This window comes from Eumetopias jubatus, unplaced genomic scaffold (genome assembly GCF_037043125.1).
Source record: "Eumetopias jubatus isolate StellerSeaLion01/CBP00866 unplaced genomic scaffold, mEumJub1_p1.0 scaffold_11, whole genome shotgun sequence".
NCBI classification, from domain to species: domain Eukaryota; kingdom Metazoa; phylum Chordata; class Mammalia; order Carnivora; family Otariidae; genus Eumetopias; species Eumetopias jubatus.
In genome coordinates, this window is record NW_028274817.1 from 58255668 (window position 1) to 58280199 (window position 24532).

At 38.7% G+C, this 24532-nt stretch overlaps 1 protein-coding gene across 2 annotated transcripts in view; it reads left to right on the forward strand.

Moving 5' to 3' along the window:
* Positions 1-678: 678 nt before the first annotated feature.
* RPS6KA6 (ribosomal protein S6 kinase A6) overlaps positions 679-24532 on the forward strand; it is a 198415-nt gene continuing 174561 nt past the window's right edge. For both annotated transcript variants that reach the window (XM_088028978.1, XM_028101479.2), the window contains exon 1: positions 679-839. In XM_088028978.1, coding sequence (XP_087885104.1) covers positions 762-839 — 78 coding nt within the window. In that variant the 5' untranslated portion in view covers positions 679-761. The remainder of the gene's footprint in view (positions 840-24532) is intronic.

Here is a 24532-nt window from a genome sequence, read left to right on the forward strand (position 1 = left end):
GCAGATATTCCTGGAATCGTCCCCTGACACTGACTCCGCCAATGCTCCAGAGCGTCTCCCGGTTCCCACATTCATTTTGGGAATCCTCCCGCCTGCAAGCCGGCTTCGTAGACTTGGGAGGGCCTGCTGAGCATGTGTGAACAGCGACGCGCATGCTCCATGTAGTTGGGCAGGTTTACTGCGGCGCTCCAGTGGCTTTTACTACTCTTCTCCCGCCTCCTCGCCCAGCGAGTCTTCCTCGTCTCTTACCCACCCCCAACCACGCGGTCCTCGGTATTCACCCCGGCTCTTTGTTCCCACCCCCTCTTCATCCTAGGCTGGGGAATCTCCACTGACGTTCGGGTGACGGTACTATGCTGCCGTCCGGGCCTTGGAGGGGGGGGTTGTTCCCGGCGCTGCACAGGTAACGCCGCCGCCGCCGCCATATTGACGGAGCTCGGTACTGGGAGGCAGCCCTAGGAAACGGGGTGGGGGACAGAGTCAACGCCCGAACTACAGTCGCGGTGGCGGCAGTGGTGAGCACAAGCCGAGTAGAGCTCTCCGTGAGGCAGCACAGAGTTTTCCTGTCTATGGGGAGCAGCTGCCCGTGGCGGCGATCCTCCGCTCACAGCCTCTGAGGGCGCCCTGCAGCTAGGGCAGCGGTCGCTGAAGGAGGGGCTGGAGGTTCTGGTGGTGGTGGCGGCGGCCGGCAAGCTCAAACGACGGGATGCGCGGCTGCGCCAGTGGTTGGCAGCTCCTGCTCAAGTGCTCCTGAAGGGGCGATGCTACCGTTTTCTCCTCAGGACGAGCTCTGGAATCAAGAAATGGAGGTTTTCGGAGGCGGCGCGAGCAGCGGCGAGGTTAGTGTGGTGGCCAAGGGCTGGAGCCACCCCCTTTCCTTTCCTCAGGACCCTGGCTGGGGGCCCGAGAGAGAAGGTCGTGGGGCTAGGGAGCGGGGTGCCCAGGCAAGCTCCCTTGAGGCTGCGGGACAGCGAAGCACGCGCTACCCCAACTGTGCTTTCGCTCGGGAGACGGCGGGCTAGGGCGTGGGGAGTCCGAGCAGCCGCGGCCCGGGCTCGATCTCAAAAGGAGCTCCTGCCTCCCGGGCCACGCTGGAGTTATGACTAAGTTTCTTCACTTTGCGACCCGAAGTGGGACTGGGGAACGCGCCAGGTGCCGCGCCTGGCTCAGCACATTCCTCTTTCTCTGTTGAGCCAGGTTTGCTCTCTGGGACCACTTTCACGGACAGCTGCTGATTCCAGCAGGCTGTTGAAACCTGGTACTTTAGGAACCCAGCGCAAAACAACAACAACAACAAAACAAACAACCCCCCCCCCACACACACACAAAGAAACCAAAACAAAACACACACCTAGGTGACAGAATAACTCTGGGGACATTTGCTCATAGGGATGTGTGCTCCTCCTTACTTGGCTTTCTTCTTTCTCCATTGGAATGCTGTGGGTTTTGTAACGACACAAGTGGAGATTAACTGGTGCCCACGTTTCTTTGTTGACGTTAAGGCGATGTTCTCTGGTCCCCTCATTTCTACCACCCTCTTCCTCCTGTCCTTTCCCCAATTGCTATCCCCGTCCCGTTGGTTAGTAAAAGAAAACACAAAGTAAACCCTAGCCCTTGTAAGATGAATCTTTGGAAGACTTTGAGGTTCAACCAGAGTATTTTGGTTCTCCTCTCTTCCCGCTCTTCTAAAACTGTTCTGGTTGGATTTAGGTCAGCTGTGCAGTGAAAATTTAGATGTGAACAGGTATTGTTTTTAGTGTTATTGCTATTGTTGTTAGAAGCGGGCAGCATTTAAACTCTAAAAATGAGCCTTTTGGGATAGAAAGTCAGATCCTTTTCTAATAACTTAATGGATTAGCAGCTTAATACTCCAGTAGAGGCCACAGTAGACCTCATAAAAAGTCTTGAATGCCAAATTGACTCACAGTAGGATATTTTGAGGTAGGACTGGCAATCACAATCCTCCACATCTCAGGATATTAAATTGTCTTCAAGTACTTGCTCCATCCTTAAAAATACACTTTGGACTGTTCTCTGTTGAAATCATTCTTTTTTATTTTTTACATTTCCAACTAAATTGTGGTTAAAATTCCGTGCCAGGATAACATTTAACACGAAATGTAATAGAAATAAATTCAGAAGGAGTCTAAAGTTGAACCCTCTCCCCTATAGTAAATATTTTACTAAGTAAACTGAGCAGTTCCAAAATGCATTTTAATATTCTACATCTCTTAAGAACAAGATAAGTGAAGAAAGGTAAATTTCTTCTTGGAATATAGGGATGTTTCATACTTGCAAGATTTTTCTAGCAAGACCATTCAAAGGGAGAGGAATTTTATTTTATTCATGTATGTAATCAGTTGGCTTATAGTCTCAGGTATCTGGTATATAAAAACAATTAAATGTTTGTATATAAGGATGGGGTGGGAGATGGAGAGCCTTTTGCATGCCTACTATTTTATTATTTTTGTTAAATTTGAATGGAGAAATGTTTTGAATCATAATTACCACATATGGTGTTTTTATTGTTTGCAGTATGTTTTAGAGATTTAACAATGGGTCTCTAACTCATCAATTTGGAAAAATACTCAAGTGAAAATTGCTAAATCTTGTAAAGTAAAACAAAAGGTGAAGGTAATGTGGCAAAGATAGTATTTCTGCCTCCTTTGTCTAAAACAGTTATGATTGATTAGGTTTAATGCTTCAAGTGACTTAGTTAAAAATATTCTAGGTGAAAACTGCTACATCTGAACAGACCTGTTTAGCATGTAAAATAGGGTTTTTTTGTTGTTTGTTTATAACAGTATTCTTTTGATAAGAAGGAAACAATTTTACCTCGCAGACTTTATTTTTAAATTTTTTTAAAAATTTATTTATTTGAGAGAGAGAGCTTGAACACAAGCCAGGATGGGGCAGAGGGAGAGAATCTCAAGTAGATTTCCCCCTGAGTGCAGAGCCCAACATGGAATTCAGTCTCATGACCCTGAGATCATGACCTGAGCCAAAACCAAAAGGTGGACGGACACTCAATCGCCTGAGCCACCCAGGGGCCCCCTCCCAGACTTTCTTTTTTTTTTTTTAATTTTTTATTTCAATTCAACTTAATTAACATATAATATATTATTAATTTCAGAGGTAGAATTTAGTGATTCATCAGTTGCATATAACACCCACTGGGCATTACATCAAGTGCGTTCCATTTTAATGCCCATCACCCAGTTACGCCATCCCCCCACACACCTCCCCTCCAGCAACCCTCAGTTTGTTTCCTATAGTTAAGAGTCTGTTATGGTTTGTCTCCCTGTCTGTTTCATCTTATTTTATTTTTCCTTCCCTTCCCCTATATTCATGTTTTGTTTCTTAAATTCCACATATGAGTGAAATCATATGATATTTGTCTTTCTCCGACTGACTTTTAATTACATGTTTGTTGATGTTGGCTTTAGAAATGTTAACCCTTCAGCATGAACTTTGCAGCCCCAATCATGATAGTTTTTAGGACCTTAGGTGTTTTAATTGTAGAATATATTTTTTGAAAATGTGTTGGAATCCTTAAAGAAAATGTGAGTGAGAATGTGTTAACTTTAATGTCAAAGAAAGTAATTTCTGTCAGTTTTTGTGTGTGTTGAATCCTGGTAAAATTAAAGATTATGTTGTCTATTATATACTGTGGAGTCTTTTTCAGTATCTTTTACTTGTCTTGCTTTATGGGCAGTTGTTAACCTCTGAATTATCATTCAGAAGTGTGAGGATTGGTTGTTTGAGACACTGAACATGGTTTCTCACAGGAAACAGTTATTAACAGTTACATTTTTAGACCAGGGCACACAATAGGGAGTTATAATGATGAAGAGCCTCACCACTGTTTGTAAAATTGTCCTGTGGGAAAATGTGTTGGAGGTTTGAAATAAGAACTAGCTTCGTCCCAGTGAGAGGTTGAAAATGGGCCTTAAGAGGGGAAATATGGGTTCTTTTGGCTACTGGTAAGAAGGTTCTTGGGAGAAGGGAAATAGGATAAGCAAGAAGCTTTGGTTGTCAGAGCTCTTGCAGGGACTGTCTCAATTAGGTATACTAGGAATAGGGACTTCAAAGAGCATCACCCCACAGAAAGACACAATTTTAACTCTTGACCGGATTTTGTCAAGATGAGGGAAGAGGTGTTACTTGAGGTGTGATTGGGTAATGGGCATTCCTGGGTAAGGGTTATAAAGAACAGCCTGATGTAGTAAAGTGAACTTTTCATGAGTTAGTGCTATGTACATTACGGTATGCATTTAGTTGGTTGGTTGGTTGTTTTTTGGTGAGAGAGTGCTTGCTTCCTGAAGGAGGACTTGATTATAGTTTTCAAATTGCATATTATATCATATCATATTGTAATTGGTACTTTTATTAATTTTTCTCCCAGGTTTTTATTTAAATTCCAATTACTTAACATACAGTGTAATATTAGTTTCAGGTTTACAATTTAGTAATTCAACATTTACATACAATACCCGGTGCTCATGACAAATGTCTTCCTTAATACCCATCACCTATTTAACCCATTGCTCCACTCACTTCCCCTTGGGTAACCGTCAGTTTGTTCTCTATAGTTAAAGATTCTGTTTCTTGATTTTCCTCTCTTTTTTACCCCCATATTTGTTTTTTTTGTTTCTTAAATTCCACATGAGTGAAATCATATGGTATTTGTCTTTCTCTGACTGACTTATTTCACTTAGCATAATACTCTCTAGCTCCATCCATGTCCTTCCAAATTCTTTTTATAGCTGAGAAATATTTTTATAATATTTTCTATTTTATAATATTTTATAGCTGAGAAATATTCCTATATATATATACACATACATATATATATGCACACACATACACGCAAACACACACACCCACCACATCTTCTTTATCCATTCATCATTCGATGGATACTTGGGCTGTTTCCATCATTTGGCTATTGTAGATAATGTGGCTATAAACATTGGAGTTCATGTATCACTTTGAATTAGTGTTTTTGTATGCTTTGGGTAAATACCTAGTAGTGTAATTGTTGGATCATAGGGCAGTTCTATTTTTAACTTTTTGAGGAACCTCCCTACTGTTTTCCAGAGTGGCTGCACCAGTTTGCATTCCCACCACAGTATGAGAGGGTTCCCCTTTCTCTGCATCCTTACCAACATCTGTTGTTTCCTGTGTTGCTAATTTTAGCTATTCTGAATGGTATGAGGTCACATCTCATTGTAGTTTTGATTTGTATTTCCCTGATGATCAGTGATGTTGAGCATCTTTTCAAGGTGTCTGTTGGCCATCTGTATGTCTTCTTTGCAAAAATGTCTATTTATAAAAAAAAAGTCTATTCATGTCTTCTCATTTTTTAACTGGATTATTTGGTTTTTGGGTTTTGAGGTTTTTAAGTTCTTTATATATCTTGGATACTAACCCTTTGTCAGATATGCCATTTACAAATATCTTCTCCCATTCGCTAGGTTGGCTTTTAGTTTTGTTGCTTATTTCCTTCACTGTGCAGAAGCTTTTTATTTTGATGACATCCCAGTAGTTTATTTTTTTTCTTTTGTTTCCCTTGCCTCAGGAGACTTAACTAAGAAGAAGTTGCTACAGCTGATGTCAAAGAGGTTACTGCTCCTGTTCTCCTAGGATTTTAGTGGTTGCCTGTCTCACAATTAGGTCTTTAATCCATTTTGAATTTATTTTTGCCTATGGTGGAAGAAAGTGGTACAGTTTCATCCTTCTGCATGTTGTTGCCCAGTTTTTCAAACCCCATTTGTTGAAGAGACTGTCTTTTTCCCATTGGATATTCTTTCCTGCTTTGTCGAAGATTAGTTGACTGTATAGTTGTGGGTTCAGTTCTGGGTTTTCTATTCTGTTCCATTGATCTATGTGTCTGTTTTTGTGCCAGGACAATACTGTCTTGATCACTACAGCTTTGTAATATGACTTGAAGTCTGGAATTGTGATGCCTCTAGCTTTGCTTTCCTTTTTCAAGATTGCTTTGGCTATTCGGGGTCTTTTGGGGTTCCATAAAAATTTTAGGATTGTTTATTCTAGCTCTGAAAAATGTTGTTGGTATTTTGATAAAGATTGAATTAAATGTGTAGATTGCTTTGCTTAGTAAAGACATTTTAACAACGTTTGTTATTCCAGTCCCTGGGCATGGAATGTTTTTCCATTTCTTTGTGTCCTTTTCAGTTTCTTTCACCAATGTTTCATAGTTTTCAGAGTACAGGTCTTATACTTCTTTGGTTAGGTTTATTTCTAGCCATCTTATGGTTTTTGGTGCAATTGTGAATGGGATCAATTCCTTGGTTTCTCTTTCTAGTGTTTCATTATTGGTGTATAGAAATGCAACAATTTGCTGTATGTTGATTTTTTATCCTGTGACTTTACTGAAGTCCTGTATCCATTGTAGCAGGTTTTTTTTGTTGTTGGAGTCTTTCAGGTTTTCTGTATAGAGTATCATGTCATCTGCAAGTAGTGAAAGTTTGAGTTCTTTGCTGATTTGGATTTTTTTTATTTCTTTTTGTTGTCTGATTACTATGGATAGGACTTCTGGTAACATGTTAAATAACAATGGTAAGAGTAGACATCCTTGTCTTGTATCTCTCAGTTTTTCATATATGACCTTTATTATGTTGAGGTATGTTCCCTCTAACCCTACTTTTTTGAGTTTTTTTAATGAATGTATATTGTACTTTGTCAAATGCTTTTTCTGTATCTATTGAAAGGATCATATGGTTCTTACCCTTTCTTTTATTAATGTGGTGTCTCACATTGATTAATTTGTGATTATTGAATGACCCTTGCAGCCCAGGAATAAATCCCACTTGATTGTGGTGAATGATTCTTTTAATGTACTATTTGATTCAATTTGCTAGTATTTTATTGAGAATTTTTACAACCATTTTCATCAAGGATATTGGCCTGGAGTTCTCTTTTTTTAGTTGAGTCTTTGGTTTAGGAATCAGGGTAATGCCAGCCTCATAGAATGAGTTTGGAAGTTTTCCTTCCATTTCTCTTTTTTGGGATAGCTTAGAATAGGTATTAAGTCTTTAAATGTTTAATAGAATACCCCTTTGAAGCCTTCTGATCCTGGAATTTTGTTTGTTGGGAGATTTTTGATTACTAATGGAATTTTTTGCTGATTATTGGTCTCCTCAAATTTTCTATTTCTTCCTGTTTCAGTTTTTGTAGTTTATATGTTTCTAGGAAGTTAACCTTTTCTTCCAGGTTGTCCAATTTTGGCATATAATTTTTCATAATATTGTCTTATAATTGTTTGTATTTCTGTGGTGTTTCTTCTATTTCTCTTCTGTCATTTGTGATTTTATTTATTTGGTTCCTCTCTCTGTTCTTTTTGATAAGTCTGACTAGAAGTTTATAAATTTTATTAATTTTTTAAAAGAACCAGCTCCTGATTTCCTTGATCTGTTCTATTGTTTTTTTAGTTTCTATATCATTTATTTCTTCTCTGATCTTTACTTCCCTTCTATTGCTGCCATTGGGCTTCATTCATTTTTCTTTTTCTAGCTCCTTTATATGTAAGGTTAGGTTGTCTACTTGGGATTTTTCTTCCTTTTTGACATAGGCCTCTATTGCTATATATTTCCCTCTTATGACTGTTTTTGCTGCATCCCAAAGGTTTTGGACCTTGTGTTTTCATTTTCATTTGTTTCCATGTATTTTTTTGTTCTTTGGTTTCCTGGTTCACCCATTCATTCTTTAGTAGCATATTTTTTACCTTTGTATATTTGTCGTTTTTCCAGATTTTTTCTTGTGATTGACTTCCAGGATTATAGTGTTGTGGAAAGAAAACATGCATGGTATTATCTCAGTCATTTTGTATTTTTTGAAGCCTGTTTTGTGACATAATATATGATCTACTCTGTAGAATGTCCCATGTGTACTTGAAGAGAATGTGTATTCTGCTGTTTAGGGTGGAATGTCCTGTATATATCAGTTAAGTCTATCTGGTCCACTGTGTCTTTCAAAGCCATTGTTTCCCTGTTGATTTTCTGCTTCGATGATCTGTTCATTGATGTAAGTGGAATGTTAAAGTCTTCTACTATTACATTATTATTATTAATGAGTTCCTTTAAATTTGCTATTATTTTATATATTTGGGTTACTCCCATGTTGGGGGCATAAATATTTTTAATTGTTAGATCTTCTTATTTGATAGTCCCTTTATTATGATTTAGTGCTTTTCTTCATCTTTGGTTATCGTTTTTGGTTTAAAATCTAGTTTGTCAGATATAAGTATTGTTACTCCAGCTTTCTTTTGACATCCATTTGCATGATAAAGTTTTTTCTGTCCCCTCACTTTCAGTCTGCAGGTATCCTTAGGTCTATAATGAGTCTCTCATGGGCAACATATAGATGTGTCTTGTTTTTTTTAATCTATTCTGATATCCTTTGTCTTTTGATTGGAACATTTAGTTCATTTGCATTCAGAGTAATTACTGATAGTTATGTGCTTAGTGTCATTTTAGTATTTGTTTTGTCATTGTTTCTGGAGATTTTCTCTCTTCCTTTCTTGTCTTTGTCACTTTTGGTCTTTCTTTTCCACACAAAGAATCCCCTTCAATATTTCTTGCAGGGCTGGTTTAGTGGTTATGAACTCTGATTTAGTGGTTACGAACTCCTTCCGTTTTTGTTTGTCTCGGAAACCCTTTATCTCTCCTTCTATTGTGAATGATAGCCTTGCTGGTTAGAGTATTCTTGTCTGCACATTTTTCATTCAGTACTTTGAATATATCATGCCACTCCGTTCTGGCTTCTCAACTTTCTTTTGAAAGATCTGTAACTAGACTAATGGGTCTTCCTTTGTGATTTAGACACTGCTTTTGTTTTGCTGCTTTTAGGATTTTGTCTTTATCATTATATTTTGCATCTTTAATTACAATATGTCTTGGTGTTGGCCTGTTTTTGTTGATTTTTTTTAAAAGATTTTATTTATTAGAGAGAGAATGAGAGAGAGAGAGAGCTCATGAGTTGGGGGAGGGTCAGAGGGCGAAGCAGTCTCTCTGCCAAGCAGGGAGCCTGATGCGGGACTCAATCCAGGGACTCCAGGATCATGACCCGAGCCAAAGGCAGCCGCTCAACCATTAAGAGCCATCCAGGTGCCCTGATTTTGTTGATTTTGATGGGAGTTCTCTGTGCCTCCTGGATCTGGATATCTGTTTCCTTGCCCACATTAGGGAAATTTTCAGCCATTATTTCCTGAAATAAATTTGCTATCCCTTTTTTTTCTCTTCTTGTTCCGGGACTCCTATAATATGAATGTAGTTATGTTCCATGGAGTCACTGAGTTCCCTAAGTCTATTCTCACATTCAATAATTCTTTCTCTCTTTTGTTCAGCTTTGTTATTTTCTATATCACTTATTCTTTCCTTTGCTTCTTCCATCTTTGTGTTCTCTGCATCTAGTCTGTTTCAGATCTCAGCTATTGCATTTTTCATTTCTGACTGTTTTTTGACTCTATTATCTCTGCAGAAGGACCTCCCAGAAGTCTATCATCCTTTTCTCAAGCCCAGCAAGTATCCTTATGATTGTTGCTTTAAAATCTCCATCAGGCATGTTACTTATATCTGTTTTGCTTAGATCTTTTGCCATAACCTTATCTTGTTCTTTCATTTGGGATACATTTCACCATTTTGTCCTTTTGTCTAAGTCTCTGTCTTCTTCTCTGTGTTAGAAAAGGCTGTTTATGTTTCCTGATCCTGATAATAATGGCTTTATGCATAAGAGTTCATATAGTATCCTGGGTCTGGTGCTTCAAGGAGTGTCTCTGGTGTGTGCTGTATGTGCTCTGCTGTTGTGTTTTGGCTGCTCTCTTTCAGGACTGTCTGCAGAGGCTCTCCTTGCCTGCAGTGGGCAGTGTTTGGTCCTTGGTCAGAGTGTGGTGAATTTTAACTAGGTGTGTTCTGGTCTGCTTGATAAATGAGTCCTGATGCTACTTCCTCTAGAACTGAAGACTTGCAGAGCTCTCTGATTGGGAGAGGTGGTGTGGGCAGGGATTTCTGCTGGTCTTCTGGGGAAGAGGCCCACTGCACTGAGACAGAGGCAAACTTGACCTAAAAGGTCCATACCAGCATAGTAGAGGGGTGTGGAACCTGGTGTAAACAAGTTAGGCCGCCAGTATTGGTTCTGTGGTGCGGAAGGTGGTCCTGTGTCTATGCTGAGGAGTGGGGGTGATAAATGGTGTCAGCCAGCTCCTTTGTCCTTGGAGTGGGGTCTCTGTGCTTGCTGCTTTCAGGGAATCACCCCAGGAGAAGCAAATAGTCTCCCTGCTGCGTGTCCCATGTACCCTTCAGATCGCTGTCTGCATGCTGTCTGTTTTGGGGCTGTTTTACTGCCTTCTCTCCAGGAGCAGTGCAGCACCCTCCAGGTTCTATCCCAGCCAACCCTGGGGACTTTCAGAACTCTAGGCTCTAGGCGGGGAGATGTTGTCAGTGGCCTGTGTCAGTCCTCTGGGAGAGTGTTTCAGTGTGCTGGGATTGAGGGAGGCTTGACCTGGAAGGGCATTTGTGCCAGAGTGCAGGGGTGTGGGACCCAGAGTAAGCATGCTAGGTGGCTAGTGTGGGGGCCGAGCTGCCCTTGGCAGGTGGCTCTGTGTTTATGCTGAGAGTTGGGGGAGGAAAATGGAGAGGCATGTCTGTGAATGCTGTCTCTCATGGAGGAGCTCCTAGAAGAGCCAATAATCTCCCCAATGTGTGACCCAAGCAGTTCCTCAGATCACTCTTTCTACTCTCTCTGCCCCTGGAGTTGTTTGCCTGCCTCTCTTCAGGAGGAGCATAGCATCCTCAGGGCTTTATCCCAGACTAGCCTGCTGACCTTTAAAACTCCAGTCTTCAAACCCTACTGGTGGCAAAAACTCATGAAAATCAGCTCGTCTCATTTTTCCAGCCAGTGGCTTCGGGGAAGTGTTATCCTTATGAGTTCCCCTGTGTGCTCCTCTCTCTCTCTCACCTTTCTCTGGTGCCATGGTCGCCTCCCCTCCTCAGTACCAGCAGTCCATTTCTCTCACAAACCATGTCTTCTCACTTCCTATCTTTGATGTGGCTTCTTCTCTCCCTTTGCTTGTAGAGTTCTGTCAGTCTTCAGGTTGTTTTTGTTGGGTATTTGGAATGACTTGATAGTCATCTAGTTGTGTTCTAGGGAAGAGACAAACCTAGGGTCCTTCTACTATGCTGCCATCTTCATTTCTGTAATTGTTACTTTTATATTATTTCTTTAGCCTGAAGACTGCCTTTGTTTAAAGAAGTTAATTTTGAAAGTAATAAATTTCACTGATAAAAAACAGTTTGGGATTAAAGGCACAGACTTGAAATATTTAACCAGAATGGCAAATATATGGCAGATTGGGAAAAAGTGCTAGTTTTAATTTAATGAGACCCTGTAATAATAGAGGAAAGAACATGGGATTTGAAGGTTTATTAATCTGGATTCCAAACTCACCTCCAAGTCATACTAGACATGTGACCCAATGCAAGTTACCTAACTTCTCTGAGACTCAGTTTTTTCATCTGTAAATGGGGAAAAAAACATCCTCAAGCATTGTTATGTAAAGAAATTCATTCATTACTGGGCTTAATACAGTTATCAAGGTGCTTTGAAAACAAAACAAAATGAAACTGTATCAGTACAAAAATGAAGGCATATGTCTTTCACAAGGCAATTGTTTTATGGAAGGGGGAAAATAAATTCAATATTATTTCAGCTCTACAAGCAAATTTTGTTTTTAGTTTTTGTAGCAGAATTATGCATAAATAATTAGCCTTTTGATGCTTTGGGTGTTTTGTTCAGAAGAGGGTGTGTAGGATAGCAACAGAAATGTGTCTAGCTTAATTTCTTTGACAAAATAGTCTGTTTCATTACAAAATGCTGGGAGTTGTTTTATAGATAGTGAATACAATTTAACTGAAAAGGGTGTAACCTCATCAAATTTAAGCACGACTGTTTTTGTTAAAAAAATCCTAAAGATAACAGAATAAATAAGAGGTGCTTTGCATATAGTAGATCTGTAGTACACAGTAGTTCCTTCTCTTCCCATAGTCATCATTATTCCCCTTTCCCTGCCCTTTAACTGAATTACTGTCACCTATATTAAAATCTTGGGATTTAGATAGTCGTGGTCATAGCCCCCAGCTTTCCCTATTCGCAGTTTTTCTTAAGACTTTCTTCCTGTATCTGAGCATTTCACTGAAGTATAGTAATCATATTTGCAATCACAGATAGGATGATTCAGGGATAAAATATGAAGTTAGGAGCACTATGGGGAATAAGAGACAATTCCATTTGCTGTAACTGGCTATTGAGGTGTTTCATTGATACTTACTTTTTACTTTTTTTTCCTCTTTCTGAACTTTTGGCATGGTAGGAATTCGTTCAGTTCATCAAGTGTTTATAGGGTAAAAGGCAGTGCAGTACATAGTACTGTAATGTGAAATGTCTAAAGATATACCACCCTGAGTCTCAGCCCACTCCCATGGGTTTACATTTAGATAGGCAAGATAGATATGTCTGGAAACTGATTATATGAATCAAAAGACCATCAACAATGAGGTGGTTGTGGTAGTGGTTTAGGGGTAGATCTGGTAATGCCTTGTGAAAGATGTGGAATTTGCACAGGGCAATAGAGTTTGGATAATATTTTCACAGACAGATGAAGGGAACATATTTCTGGTGGATGGGGACAATATAAACAAACACATGGAGGCAGTCTTAGAGGAAGGGAGAATCTAATATTGCTAGGATATAAGTCTGTGATGTGAGAGTGAAGACGTAGTGTGAGGTGAGGTAGGGGATGTACCAAAGGTAGGCTAGGCCCTGATTGTGTGGGACTTTTAAAGCCACTTTAAGGGTTCAATGTTAATTTGTAAAGGGGAGCTATTAAAGGTTGTTGAGGCCATGTTTAATATGACCAGATCTATGCTTTGAAAAATAACTGATGACAGTGTGTAGGATGGGTTAGAGTGGGGGAGAGACTGAAGGTGGGAAATACCAGCTAAGAGGCTATTGTATTAGTGGAAGTAGTAGTGAGATTTTTTTTCAATTTTTTTATTTTTATGTTAATCATCATATATTATATCATTAGTCTTTGATGTAGTGTTCCATGATTCATTGTTTGTGCATAACACCCAGTGCTCCACACAGAACGTGCCCTCTTTAATACCCATCACCAGGCTAACCCATCCCCCTACCCTCCTCCCCTCTAGAATCCTCAGTTTGTTTTTCGGAGTCCATCATCTCTCATGGTTCATTTCCCCCTCTGACTTACTCCCCTTCATTCTTCCCCTCCTGCTAACTTCTTTTTCTTTTTTCTTAACATATGTTGCATTATTTGTTTCAGAAGTACAGATCTGTGATTCAACAGTCTTGCACAATTCACAGCGCTTACCATAGCACATACCCTACCCAATGTCTATCACCCAGCCACCCCATCCCTCCCACCCCCCACCACTCCGGCAACCCTCAGTTTGTTTCCTGAGATTAAGAATTCCTCATATCAGTGAGGTCATATGATACATGTCTTTCTCTGATTGACTTATTTCACTAAGCATAACACCCTCCAGTTCCATCCACATCGTTGCAAATGGCAAGATCTCATTCCTTTTGATGGCTGCATAATATTCCATTGTGTATATATACCACATCTTCTTTATCCATTCATCTGTCGATGGAATCTTTCCACAGTTTGGCTATTGTGGACATTGCTGCTATAAACATTGGGGTGCACGTACCCGTTCGGGTCCCTACATTTGTATCTTTGGGGTAAATACCCAGTAGTGCAATTGCTGGATCGAATGGTAGCTCTAATTTCAACTGTTTGAGGAACCTCCATACTGTTTTCCAGAGTGGTTGCACCAGCTTGCATTTCCACCAACAGTGTAGGAGGGTTCCCCTTTCTCCACATCCCCGCCAACATCAAGACAGTGTGATATTGATGGAAGTATAGATGCATAGATCAATGGAACAAAAGAGGGAACACAGAAATAGATCCACACAAATATGCTTAACTAAATCTGAGAAACGTATAGAAACAAATAAAGGTCTTCAGTTTTCTCATATATAAGATGGAAAGTAATGTATTTCTGATTATTTTGAGAAGCTAAACAGTTGTGCTTTGTACATAATGTTTGAGAAGAATAATAAAGTTTTGTTGTTTTAACAAAATCACTCTAAAATTTAGATGTCCTAAAGAAAGTACTTTTTTATCCTGATAAATAAATCATCGGACGATTTAAACTTATTTCACATTGCCCAAGGTAGTATTTTAATGAAATTACATGAACCTCATATCTCTAAGAGGTTACTACAATGAGAAGAATTACTACCAAAGAATGCCATGTTATATACATGTCAAGTATATGCATGCATTCATCTGTACATATATATGTACGTGTCCTTTGAAAGTAGACTTTCCAAAGCTTGTGGTGTAGCTCATATGTGATTGGCCAGATGGCCAGCGTCTTGGCATTGGGAATACTTTGGAGCCATTAAAAACTATTAATGTCATTAGCTCTGATTTCAACCAATCAGGATAAACAAATTCCTGCCTGGATAGTAACCAGGGAAGCTGTTTCTCTGTCACTGAACCAAAGTTTTAAAAACTCAAATGTTCCACAAATACTTTCTAATGTATATATAATATTGATATGCTTAGTTCAACTCATAATAATTTATCATTTGCAGAACTTAAAGCATGATGATAATGAGATTGGCTTTAATTGGTTCTAAATATTATTTGCATGCGTTTAGCAGATTATTTTAAATGCCTTTTTATGTGTAAGGTGTTATGTTAGTTACTAGATATGGGTCATTTGGTTAATGCTCTAGGCTTCTGCCTTGATAAGTGAAAACCAATTAACTATGCATCCATTCTTGCATAGTCACAAGGAAATATCTGAAAGGATAGTATATTATATCAAAAAGACCAACAAATTTAGACTTATTAAAAGCTTTTCTTAAATTTCATCTTTCTGGACAGTAATGTTTTAATTCTTTACTCCCGTGGTATTATTACTTGCAGATTAACTGATAGTTCCTTTCCACTCTTTGCTTCTTAAAAAATGTAGTTTAAAAAATATTAATAGATTTCCTATTTAAATCAGCTGTCAAGAATGGAGTCACAGTATGTATGACAGTTCAATTCATGTTTTATTCTTGTTTTAAGTACCTCTTCTTACTCCTGGCATTTGACTGTGGTAGTTGGAGAGGATGATTATGTTTGGGTGTATGTCCCTCTTACTTTAATTTAGTGTTCTTCTACAATCATTTTCGCTATATGGGAAAGGAAACTTACTTTTACTAATGGATTGTCTTTGAATTTGGGTTTCTTAGTTCTTTGAACTTGCTGCATTGGTGTTGAAATGATGTTTCTAGAGGTTGGTTTTCTCGGTTAGCAAGTCACCCTTCAAGTTGCTAGTAATAGGTCTCAATTCAGTGATACTTGATTTTGTATATTCCACCTCCTTCTTGCTGATGTGTGTGCTCAAATATGGCAGAATACATAAATTGCTATTGTAGTGATAGTAGTGAAATTTTAAAATTAGGCCTTTTCTCATTATTTGCATTGAGATTGTTCAGAATAGCAGGATAAATAATACCTTATGTGACAGTTTTAACAGATACACATTAGTAGTCCCTGTGAAATATAGGTTTGGCTAGATAATGTGAGGCTAACTTCAGCACTTTTATTTAAACTACCAGGTTCTGTGTTACAGAAAGATTATTAAAAGGCCCATGGCATGGCTATTTTTCTAGAAATAACAGCATCTCTGAAGAGAGTGATCTTGAATTAGGTTATTGTTTTGGGGACTCATCCCAATTGAATAAATTTTATAACTTTAGGGTCATTATCTCTTTTTAATTTGGGAGAAACAAAGTGTCATCATCATTTCAGTTTTTACATTCTTAGATTCTACATTTTTTAAGGAGCAGTGTGTTTGACTTTGTTTTGAAACCTTGTAGGACTTAGTATGGCAAAAGTAAAATATTGAAAGGTTTTGGCTGAATTATGCAGGTTCCAAAAAGTGAGCTAAATATTCTTACCTATTAGGTTCTTTTTAAGATTAACAGCATCTAAAAAATAATTCTTCCTGCCTTCAGGGATGTGTTTTTCATGTTTCTGCCAATAAAATTCTTGATTTCAAAACAGCATAAAAAATAATCCATTTTGTTGGCCTTTGTTCAAATTAACAAGAGTACAAGGGACATTGGAGTAAAAGTATGTTGAATACACAGGTTGAAAAAAAAATACAGTGTGACAAGAGGTCCACACCAAGACACATAGGACCTAAAATGGTAAAAATAGAGATAATTAAAGAATTTTAAAGGTTGAAAGAGAAAAAAGACAGTTACATACAAAAGAAACACCATAAGACTATCAGCAAATTTTTCAGAAGCAACTTTGCAAGCTAGAAGGGAGTGGCAAGATATATCCAAAGTGATGAAAAGGAAGAATCTGTAGCCAAGAATACTATTATCTAGTAAGGGTATCATTCATAACACAAGGAGAGATAAAGAGATTCTCAAACAAAACTAAAGGAATTTATGACCACTAAACCAGCCCTACAAGAAATATTAAAGGGGACTCTTTGAGTGGAAAAGAAATATCATCAGTGAGAGTATAGAAAATAAAAACACAAAAACAGTCAAAACAAGTATTTCTGTAAAAATCAATCAAGATATTCATAAAATAAAATGATGTAAAATATGATAGCAAATAACTGAAATGAAGGGGAAGAGGAGTAAAGAATGAGTTCAACATTAATTGACCATCAGCTTAATATAGACTGCTATATGTAGAAAATGTTATATATAAACTGAATGGTAACTACAAACCAAAAAAACAGTAACAGATATGCAAAAATAAAGAGGAAGGACCCACATATATCACTAAAGAAAACCAACAAACCATGAAAGAAGAAAGGATCAGAAAAAAGGCTACAAAACAACCACACAACAAGTAACAAAATGGCAATAAATACATACGTTTCAATAATTAGTTTGAGTATAGATCCTTTATCTCTTTGGTTAGGTTTATTCCTAGGTATCTTATGGTTTTTGGAGCTATTGTAAATGGAATTGATTCCTTAATTTCTCTTTCTTCAGTTACATTGTTAGTGTATAGAAATGCAACAGATTTCTCTGCATTGATTTTGTATCCTGCCATGTTGCTGAATTGCTGCATGAGTTCTAATGACTACTGGGTAGAGCCTTTTGGGTTTTCCACATAAAGTGTCATGTCACCTGCAAAGAGAGAGAGTTTGACTTCTGCTTTGCCAATTTGAAAGACCCCAAATCGCCAGGGGAATGTTGAAAAAGAAAACCAAAGCTGGGGGTATCACAATGCCTGACTTCAAGCTCTATTACAAAGCTGTCGTTATCAAGGCAGTATGGTATTGGCACAAAAAGAGACACATAGATCAGTGGAACAGAATAGAGACCCCAGAAATGGACCCTTAACTCTCCGGTCAACTAATCTTTGACAAAGCAGGAAAGAACGCCCAATGGATAAAAGACAGTCTCTTCAATAAATTGGTGCTGGGAAAACTGGACAACCACATACAGAAGAATGAAACTTGACCATTCTCTTACACCATACAAAAAGATAAACTCAAAATGGATGAAAGACCTCAATGTGAGACAGGAATCCATCAAAATCCTAGAGGAGAACATAGTAACCTCGTTGACATTGGCCACAGTGACTTCTTTCAAGACACGTCTCTAAATGCAAGGGAAACAAAAGAAAAATGAACTTTTGGGACTTCATCAAGATAAAAATCTTTTGCACAGCAAAGACAACAGTAAACAAAACAGAGGCAACCCACGGAATGGGAGAATATTTTTGCAAATGATATTTCAGATAAAGTGCTGGTATCCAAGATCTATAAAGCACTTCTCAAACTCAACACCCAAAAAACAAAGACTCTAATCAAGAAATAGGTAGAAGACATGAACAGATATTTCTCCGAATAGACATACAAATGGCTAACAGACACATGAGAAAATGTTCAATGTCATTAGCCATTAGGGAAATACAAATCAAAACCACATTGAGATACCACCTTAGACCAGTTAGAGTGGCAACAATTAACAAGACAGGAAACAACAAATGTTGGAGAGGATGTAGAGAAAGGGGAACCCTCTTACACTGCTGGTGAGAATGCATGCTGGGGCAGCCACTCTGGAAAACAGTTTGGAGGTTCCTCAAAAAGTTAAAAATAGAGCTACCCTATGACCCAGCAATTGCACTACTGGATATTTACCCCAAAGACACAGATGTAGTGAAAAGAAGGGGCGCATGCACCCCAATGTTCCTAGCAGTGATGTCCACGGTAGTCAAACTGTGGAAGGAGCTAAGATGCCCTTTAACAGATGAATGGATAAAGAAGATGTGGTTCATATATACAATGGAATATTACTCAGCCATCAGGAAGGATGAATACCCACCATCTGCATGGACATGGATGGAACTGGAGAGGATTATGCTAAGTGAAATAAGTTAAGCAGAGAAAAACAATTGGTTTCACTTATATGTGGAACTAAGGAATAGCATGGAGGACTACAGGGGAAGGGAGGGAAAAGTGAATGGGATGAAATCAGAGAGGGAGACAAACTATGAGAGACTCTGGACTCCAGGAAACAAACTGAATGTTACAGAAGGGAGGGGGTGGGGGGATGGGATAACCAGGTGATGGGTATTAAGGAGGGCACATGTTGTGATGAGCACTGGGTGTTAAATGCAACTAATGAATCATTGAACATCAACGTCATCAAAAACTAATAATGTACTATATGCTGGCTAACTGAACATAAAAAAAAAAACTCTCTAAAATTGACAGTAAAGAAAAAAATATTTAGTTTGAATGTAAGTGTACCAAATGTTCCAATCAAAAGACAATGTGTCAAAGTGAATAAAAAAAAAAAAACAAGACCCATCCATATGCTGCCTATAAGACACTCATTTCAGACCTAAACACACCTGCAGATCGAAATTGAGGGGATGGGGTAGCATCTACCATGCAAGGGATGTTAAATGAAAACTGGAGTACCAATATATAGATCAGACAAAATAAAGTTTAAAACAAAGTCTGTAAAAAGAGTCAAAGAAAGACTATATAATAATAAAGGGGACAATCCCAGAAGATACAACAATTTAAATATCTATGCACCTGAAATAGCACCCAAATGCATAAACACAGTTAATAACAAAATAAAGGAACAATCAACAGTAATACAATAATAGTAGGGGATGTAACACCCCACTTACGTTGATGGACAGATCATCCAAACAGAAAATCAACAGGGAAACAGCAGGTTTGAATGATACACGGGGTCAGATGGATTTAACAGATATATTCAGAGCTTTCCAAACTAAAACAGCAGAAAACACATTCATTTCAAGTACACATAGGACATTCTCCAAAATAGACCACATATTAGGCCACAGAAGAGTCTCATTAAATTCTAGAAGATTAAAGTCATACCATACTTCTATTCTGACCACAACTCTATGAAACTAGAAATCAACCGCAAGGAAAAATATGGAAAGATGACAAACTGAGGTTAAAGAACAAGCTATGAAACAATGGTTTATCGATCTTATTAATTCTTTCAAGGAACCAACTTCTAGTTTCGTTGATCTGATCTACTGTGTTTCTGGTTTCTAATTCATTGATCTCTGCTCTAATTTTAATTATTACTATTCTAATGCGTGCCTTAGGCATTGTTTGTTGCTTTTTCTCTAGTACTTTAAGGTGTAGAGTTAGTTGGTGAATTCGGGATATTTCTGTTTTTTTGAGTGGGGCTTGGATGGCTATGTATTTCCCCCTTAGGACCGCCTTTGCAGTATCCCATAGGTTTTGGACCGATGTGTTTTTGTTCTCATTGATTTCCATGAATTGTTTAAGTTCTTTGATTTCCTGGTTGACCCAAACATTCTTGAGCAGAATGGTCTTCAGCTTCCAAGTGTTTGAATTTCTGCCAAAATTTTTCTTGTGATTGAGTTCCAGTTTTAAAGCATTATGGTCTGAGAATATGCAGGAAATAATCTCAATCTTTTGGTATCAGTTGAGACCTGATTTGTGACCCAGTATGTGGTCTATTCTGGAGAAAGTTCTATGTGTGCTTGAGAAGAATGAATATTCTGTTGTTTTAGGGTGGAATGTTCTGTATTTATCTATGAGGTCCATCTGGTCCAGTGTATCATTCAAAGCTCTTGTTTTCTTGTTGATTTTCTGCTTAGAAGATCTGTCCTCTGCTGAGAGTGGAGTATTGAGGTCTCCTACAATTAATGTATTGTTATCAATATGACTCTTTATTTTGGGGAACAATTGGCTTATGTAGATGGCTGCTCCCATGTTGGGGACATAGATATTTACAATTGTTAGATCTTCTTGTTGGATAGACCCTTTAAGAATTATATAGTGTCTTTCTGTGTCTCCAATTACAGACTTCAGTTTAAAATCTAATTTGTCTGATAGAAGAATTGCCACCCCAGCTTTCTTTTGAGGTCCTCTGGCATGGAAGATGGGTCTCCATCCCTTCACTTTCAGTCTGGATGTATCTTTAGGTTCAAAATGAGTCTTTTGTAGGCAGCATATGGATGGTTCGTGTATTTTTCTCCAATCTGCAACCCTGTGCCATTTTATGGGAGCATTTGGGCCATTCACATTGAGTGTTATTGAAAGATATGAATTTATTGTCATCATGTTGCCTGTGAAGATGTTGTTTTTATAGATTGTCCCTGTAAATTTCTTTTCAGTATTGCTCTTGGGGGTCTTTCTCCTTTTATAGAACCTCCCTTAATATTTCTTGCAGGGCCGGCTTAGTGGTCACATATTATTTCAGTTTCTGCCAGTCGTGGAAGCTCTGCATCTTTTCATCCATTCTAAATGACAGCCTTGCTGGGTAAAGTATTCTTGACTGCATGTTTTTCTCGTTTAGTACCATTAATATGTCCTGCCAGGCCTTTCTGGCTTGCTGGGTCTCTGTGGATAGGTCTGACATTATTCTGATGTTCCTCCCTCTGTACATAAGGAATCTCTTCCCCCTAACTGCCCTTAAAATGGTTTCCTTGGTATATCTAAGATTTGCAAGTGTTACTATTACATGCTGGGGTGTTCGCCTGTTTTCCTTGATCTTGGGAGGGGTCCTCTCTGCCTCTAGGATGTGAATGTTTGTTTCATTTCCCAGATTAGGGAGGTTCTCAGCTACGATTTGCTCAAATACATCTTCTAGTCCTCTCTGTCTCTCCACTCCCTCTGGGATTCCAATTATTCTGACATTGGAATGCTTCATGGTGTCCCTTATTTCTCTGATTCTATTTTCTTGGATTCTGAGTTTTTTTTCCCTGGCCTCCCCTTTTCCCTTTTTATCTATTATATTGTCTTCTAGGTCACTTATTCATTCTTCTGCCTCACTTACTCTAGCTATTAGATTATCTATATTGATTGGATCTCATTGATAGCATTTTTAATTTATGCAAATTCAGCTTTCATTTCTGCCCTTAGAGACTCTGTTGCCATTAATTGATTCTTCCATTCTAGCTATTGTCTTCACAGTTGCTAGCCTGAATTCCATCTCCGACATCTCGGTTATATCTGCATCCGTTTGTAAATCTGCAGCATAAGTTATAATCTCTGAGTCCTTTCTATTTTGGGGGCTCCTCCTCCTAGTCATTCTGTTGATGGGTGGTTGAGGGAATGTTTAGAGTCCAAATTATTGACCAGAACCCAAGCAAGATGCACCTGTTTTCTAGGGACCTTATGGTTGTTGGCCTTTTGTTTTCCCAGCCTCTCTTCTGGGGGACGGGCCTGCTGTGCTGTTACTCATGCAATCCTGTTTGGGCGGAGTTGCCCTGCCCCCCTGTGGTGGGGGATGGGCTCAGTTGGAATCAGTTTTTGGGGCTTTTGTTCTCTGGCGTCTTTCCCTGGCGGCTTTTTGCGTCTCTTCCGCTAGTGAGAGCAGAAAAGACCGTTTCCAACCCTTTGCCTCAGAGCAGAGAATTGCAGTCTGTTCTTCATTGAGCTCTCCAGGCCTCACTGTCTCCGTTCCTGTCCGTGCTGCTATAAACTGCAGCGTCCTGGGTTGTGCGCCCCTGCGCTCTCAGTCCTGCCTCCATGTCGGGGCACGTCTCTGCCCTTTGTTGTTCTAAAACCACCAGCTGCTCCCAGTTTGCACATGTGACCCCGCCGCTCTGATTTTCCGCCCCAGGGGCTGCCCTAAAGTCCTTTCCCCACCACTACTGGTCTCTGAGTCTGTGCCCCGTCCCCAGCGAGCGAGGCTGTCGCTCCCTGGCGGTTTCGGGTCTCCATGGCCAGGCTCCCTCCTACTGCCATTTATCCTCTGATATCTGCCTGCAGAATTACGGCTCCCCACTTCATACCTTGAAACCAACCACCTGCGATATTCTGTTTGTAGAGATCCAGATCTTCTTACCTCTCAGACTGATTTCGTGGGTTCTCAGAGTGGTCTGGTAGATATCCAGCTCAATTCTGGGAACCAGTTGAAATAGTGTCCTCTACTCCTCCGCCATCTTTCCTTCCTCTCTAATATGTTCTGTTCCTAAATAAAATCTTTTTAAAAAAACCCAAAATACCAACATTTTTCACAGCGCTAGAATAAACAATTCTAAAATTTGTATGGAATGACAAAAACCCCCAATAGCCAAAGCAGTTTTGATAAAGTCAAGCAAAGCAGGAAGTATCACAATTCTAGACTTTGAGTTATATTACAGTGCTGTAGTGATCAAGGCAGTATGGTACTGGCAGAAAATTAGACACATAGATCTGTGGCAAATGGCAAGATTTCATTAATTTCTATGGCCGAATAATATTCCATTGTAGACAATTATCATATGGTTTCACTTATATGTGGAACATAAGGAATAGCTGTTGATGTTGTTGATGTTGAACATTTTTACATCTGTCTGTTAGCCATTCGTATGTCTTCTTTGGAGAAGTGTCCATGTCTTCTGCCCACTTTTTGACTGAGTTATTTGTTTTTTTGAGTGTTGAGTTTGAGAAGTGCTTTACAGATTTTGGATACTAGCCCTTTACCTGAAATGTCATTTGCAAAAATCTCCCATTCCGTGGGTTGCCTCTTAGTTTTGTTGACTCTTTCTTTTGCTGTGAAGAATCTTTTTATCTTGATGAATTCCAAAAGTCCATTTTCGTGTTTGTTTCCCTTGCCTTCGGAGACGTATCTTGAAAGAAGTTGCTGTGGCCGATGTTGAAGAGGTTACTGCCTATGTTCTCCTCTAGTATTTTGATGGATTCCTCTCTCTCATTGAGGTCTTTCATCCATTTAGAGTTTTATCTTTGTGTATGGTGTAAGAGAATGGTCCAGTTTCATTCTTCTGCATGTTGCTGTCCAATTTTCCCAGCATCATTTATTGAAGAGACTTTTTTCCATTGGATATTTTTTCCTGCTTTGTCAAAGATTAGTTGACCATAGAGTTAAGGGTCCATTTCTGGGGTTTCTATTCTGTTCCATTGATCTATGTGCTGTCTTGGTGATCAGAGCTTTGTAACATAGCTTGAAGTCAGGCACTGTGATGCCCCAGCTTTGTTTTTCTTTGGTTTGCTATGTTTTAGATAATATGCTGTATACTGAGGTTATGAGTAGTTTATCCATGATCCATTTCCTCAGGGAGTTTACAGTCTGATGGAGGGATGGAACAGATAAGAATATAGTATTTATAGATAGAAGTCTGTGTCTGGTAAGGTGGAATGAAAAAGGGATGGTGTAACATTGAGTCCTGATAAGTTGACATTTGAAAGCACAGGTAACCCAACGTGGGAAACACTTCAAACACCATTCACATTTAGATTTGGTCTGTTTTATGCTTTTATCAGCTTATGGTTTTTGTACTAGAACCTCATAATTGTTTTTAAATCCCTGACTTAGAAGGATAATAGCTTGGAATTGGTACACTCTTGCCCAACCTGAGACTCTAACAGATAAGTCTTTCAGGTGGATTTGACATAAAATTGTCCTTTCTTAAAATTGCCCTGAAGCAGTGACAGTGGTTAGGTGGGTGTTTCAAAGGACTAAACTATTGGGATAAAAATGACATGAATATTGTATAATTAGAAAACCAGAATAGATCCAGCAAATCATTTTAAATGAATATTGTAGGTGCTATCAAAATTTCCATAAGTAGTATGTTGAGTATAAAATTCAATCTAAAAGATTAAAAAGATAGTCTACTGGAGAAATGACCATAATTTCTTTTATGGCCATAACTTTTAATACAGCTTTGAAAACATTTTGTAGTTTAAATTTCAGTATGTAAATGAAACCCTCTATGTAGAATTGAAAACAAAAAGATCTTTATTCTTGGAAATGCCCAACTAAATACTTAGTGGAATTGATAAAGTGTGTTATAGTAAAAATATACAAAGATACTTTTCACTTCTCTCCAATTTGTGATTCTTAAAGCAAGATGTATATTCATGAGTATGTATGTACCTTTATGGTTTGGAAGATTCAAGTTGACCAAAAATGATTCCAT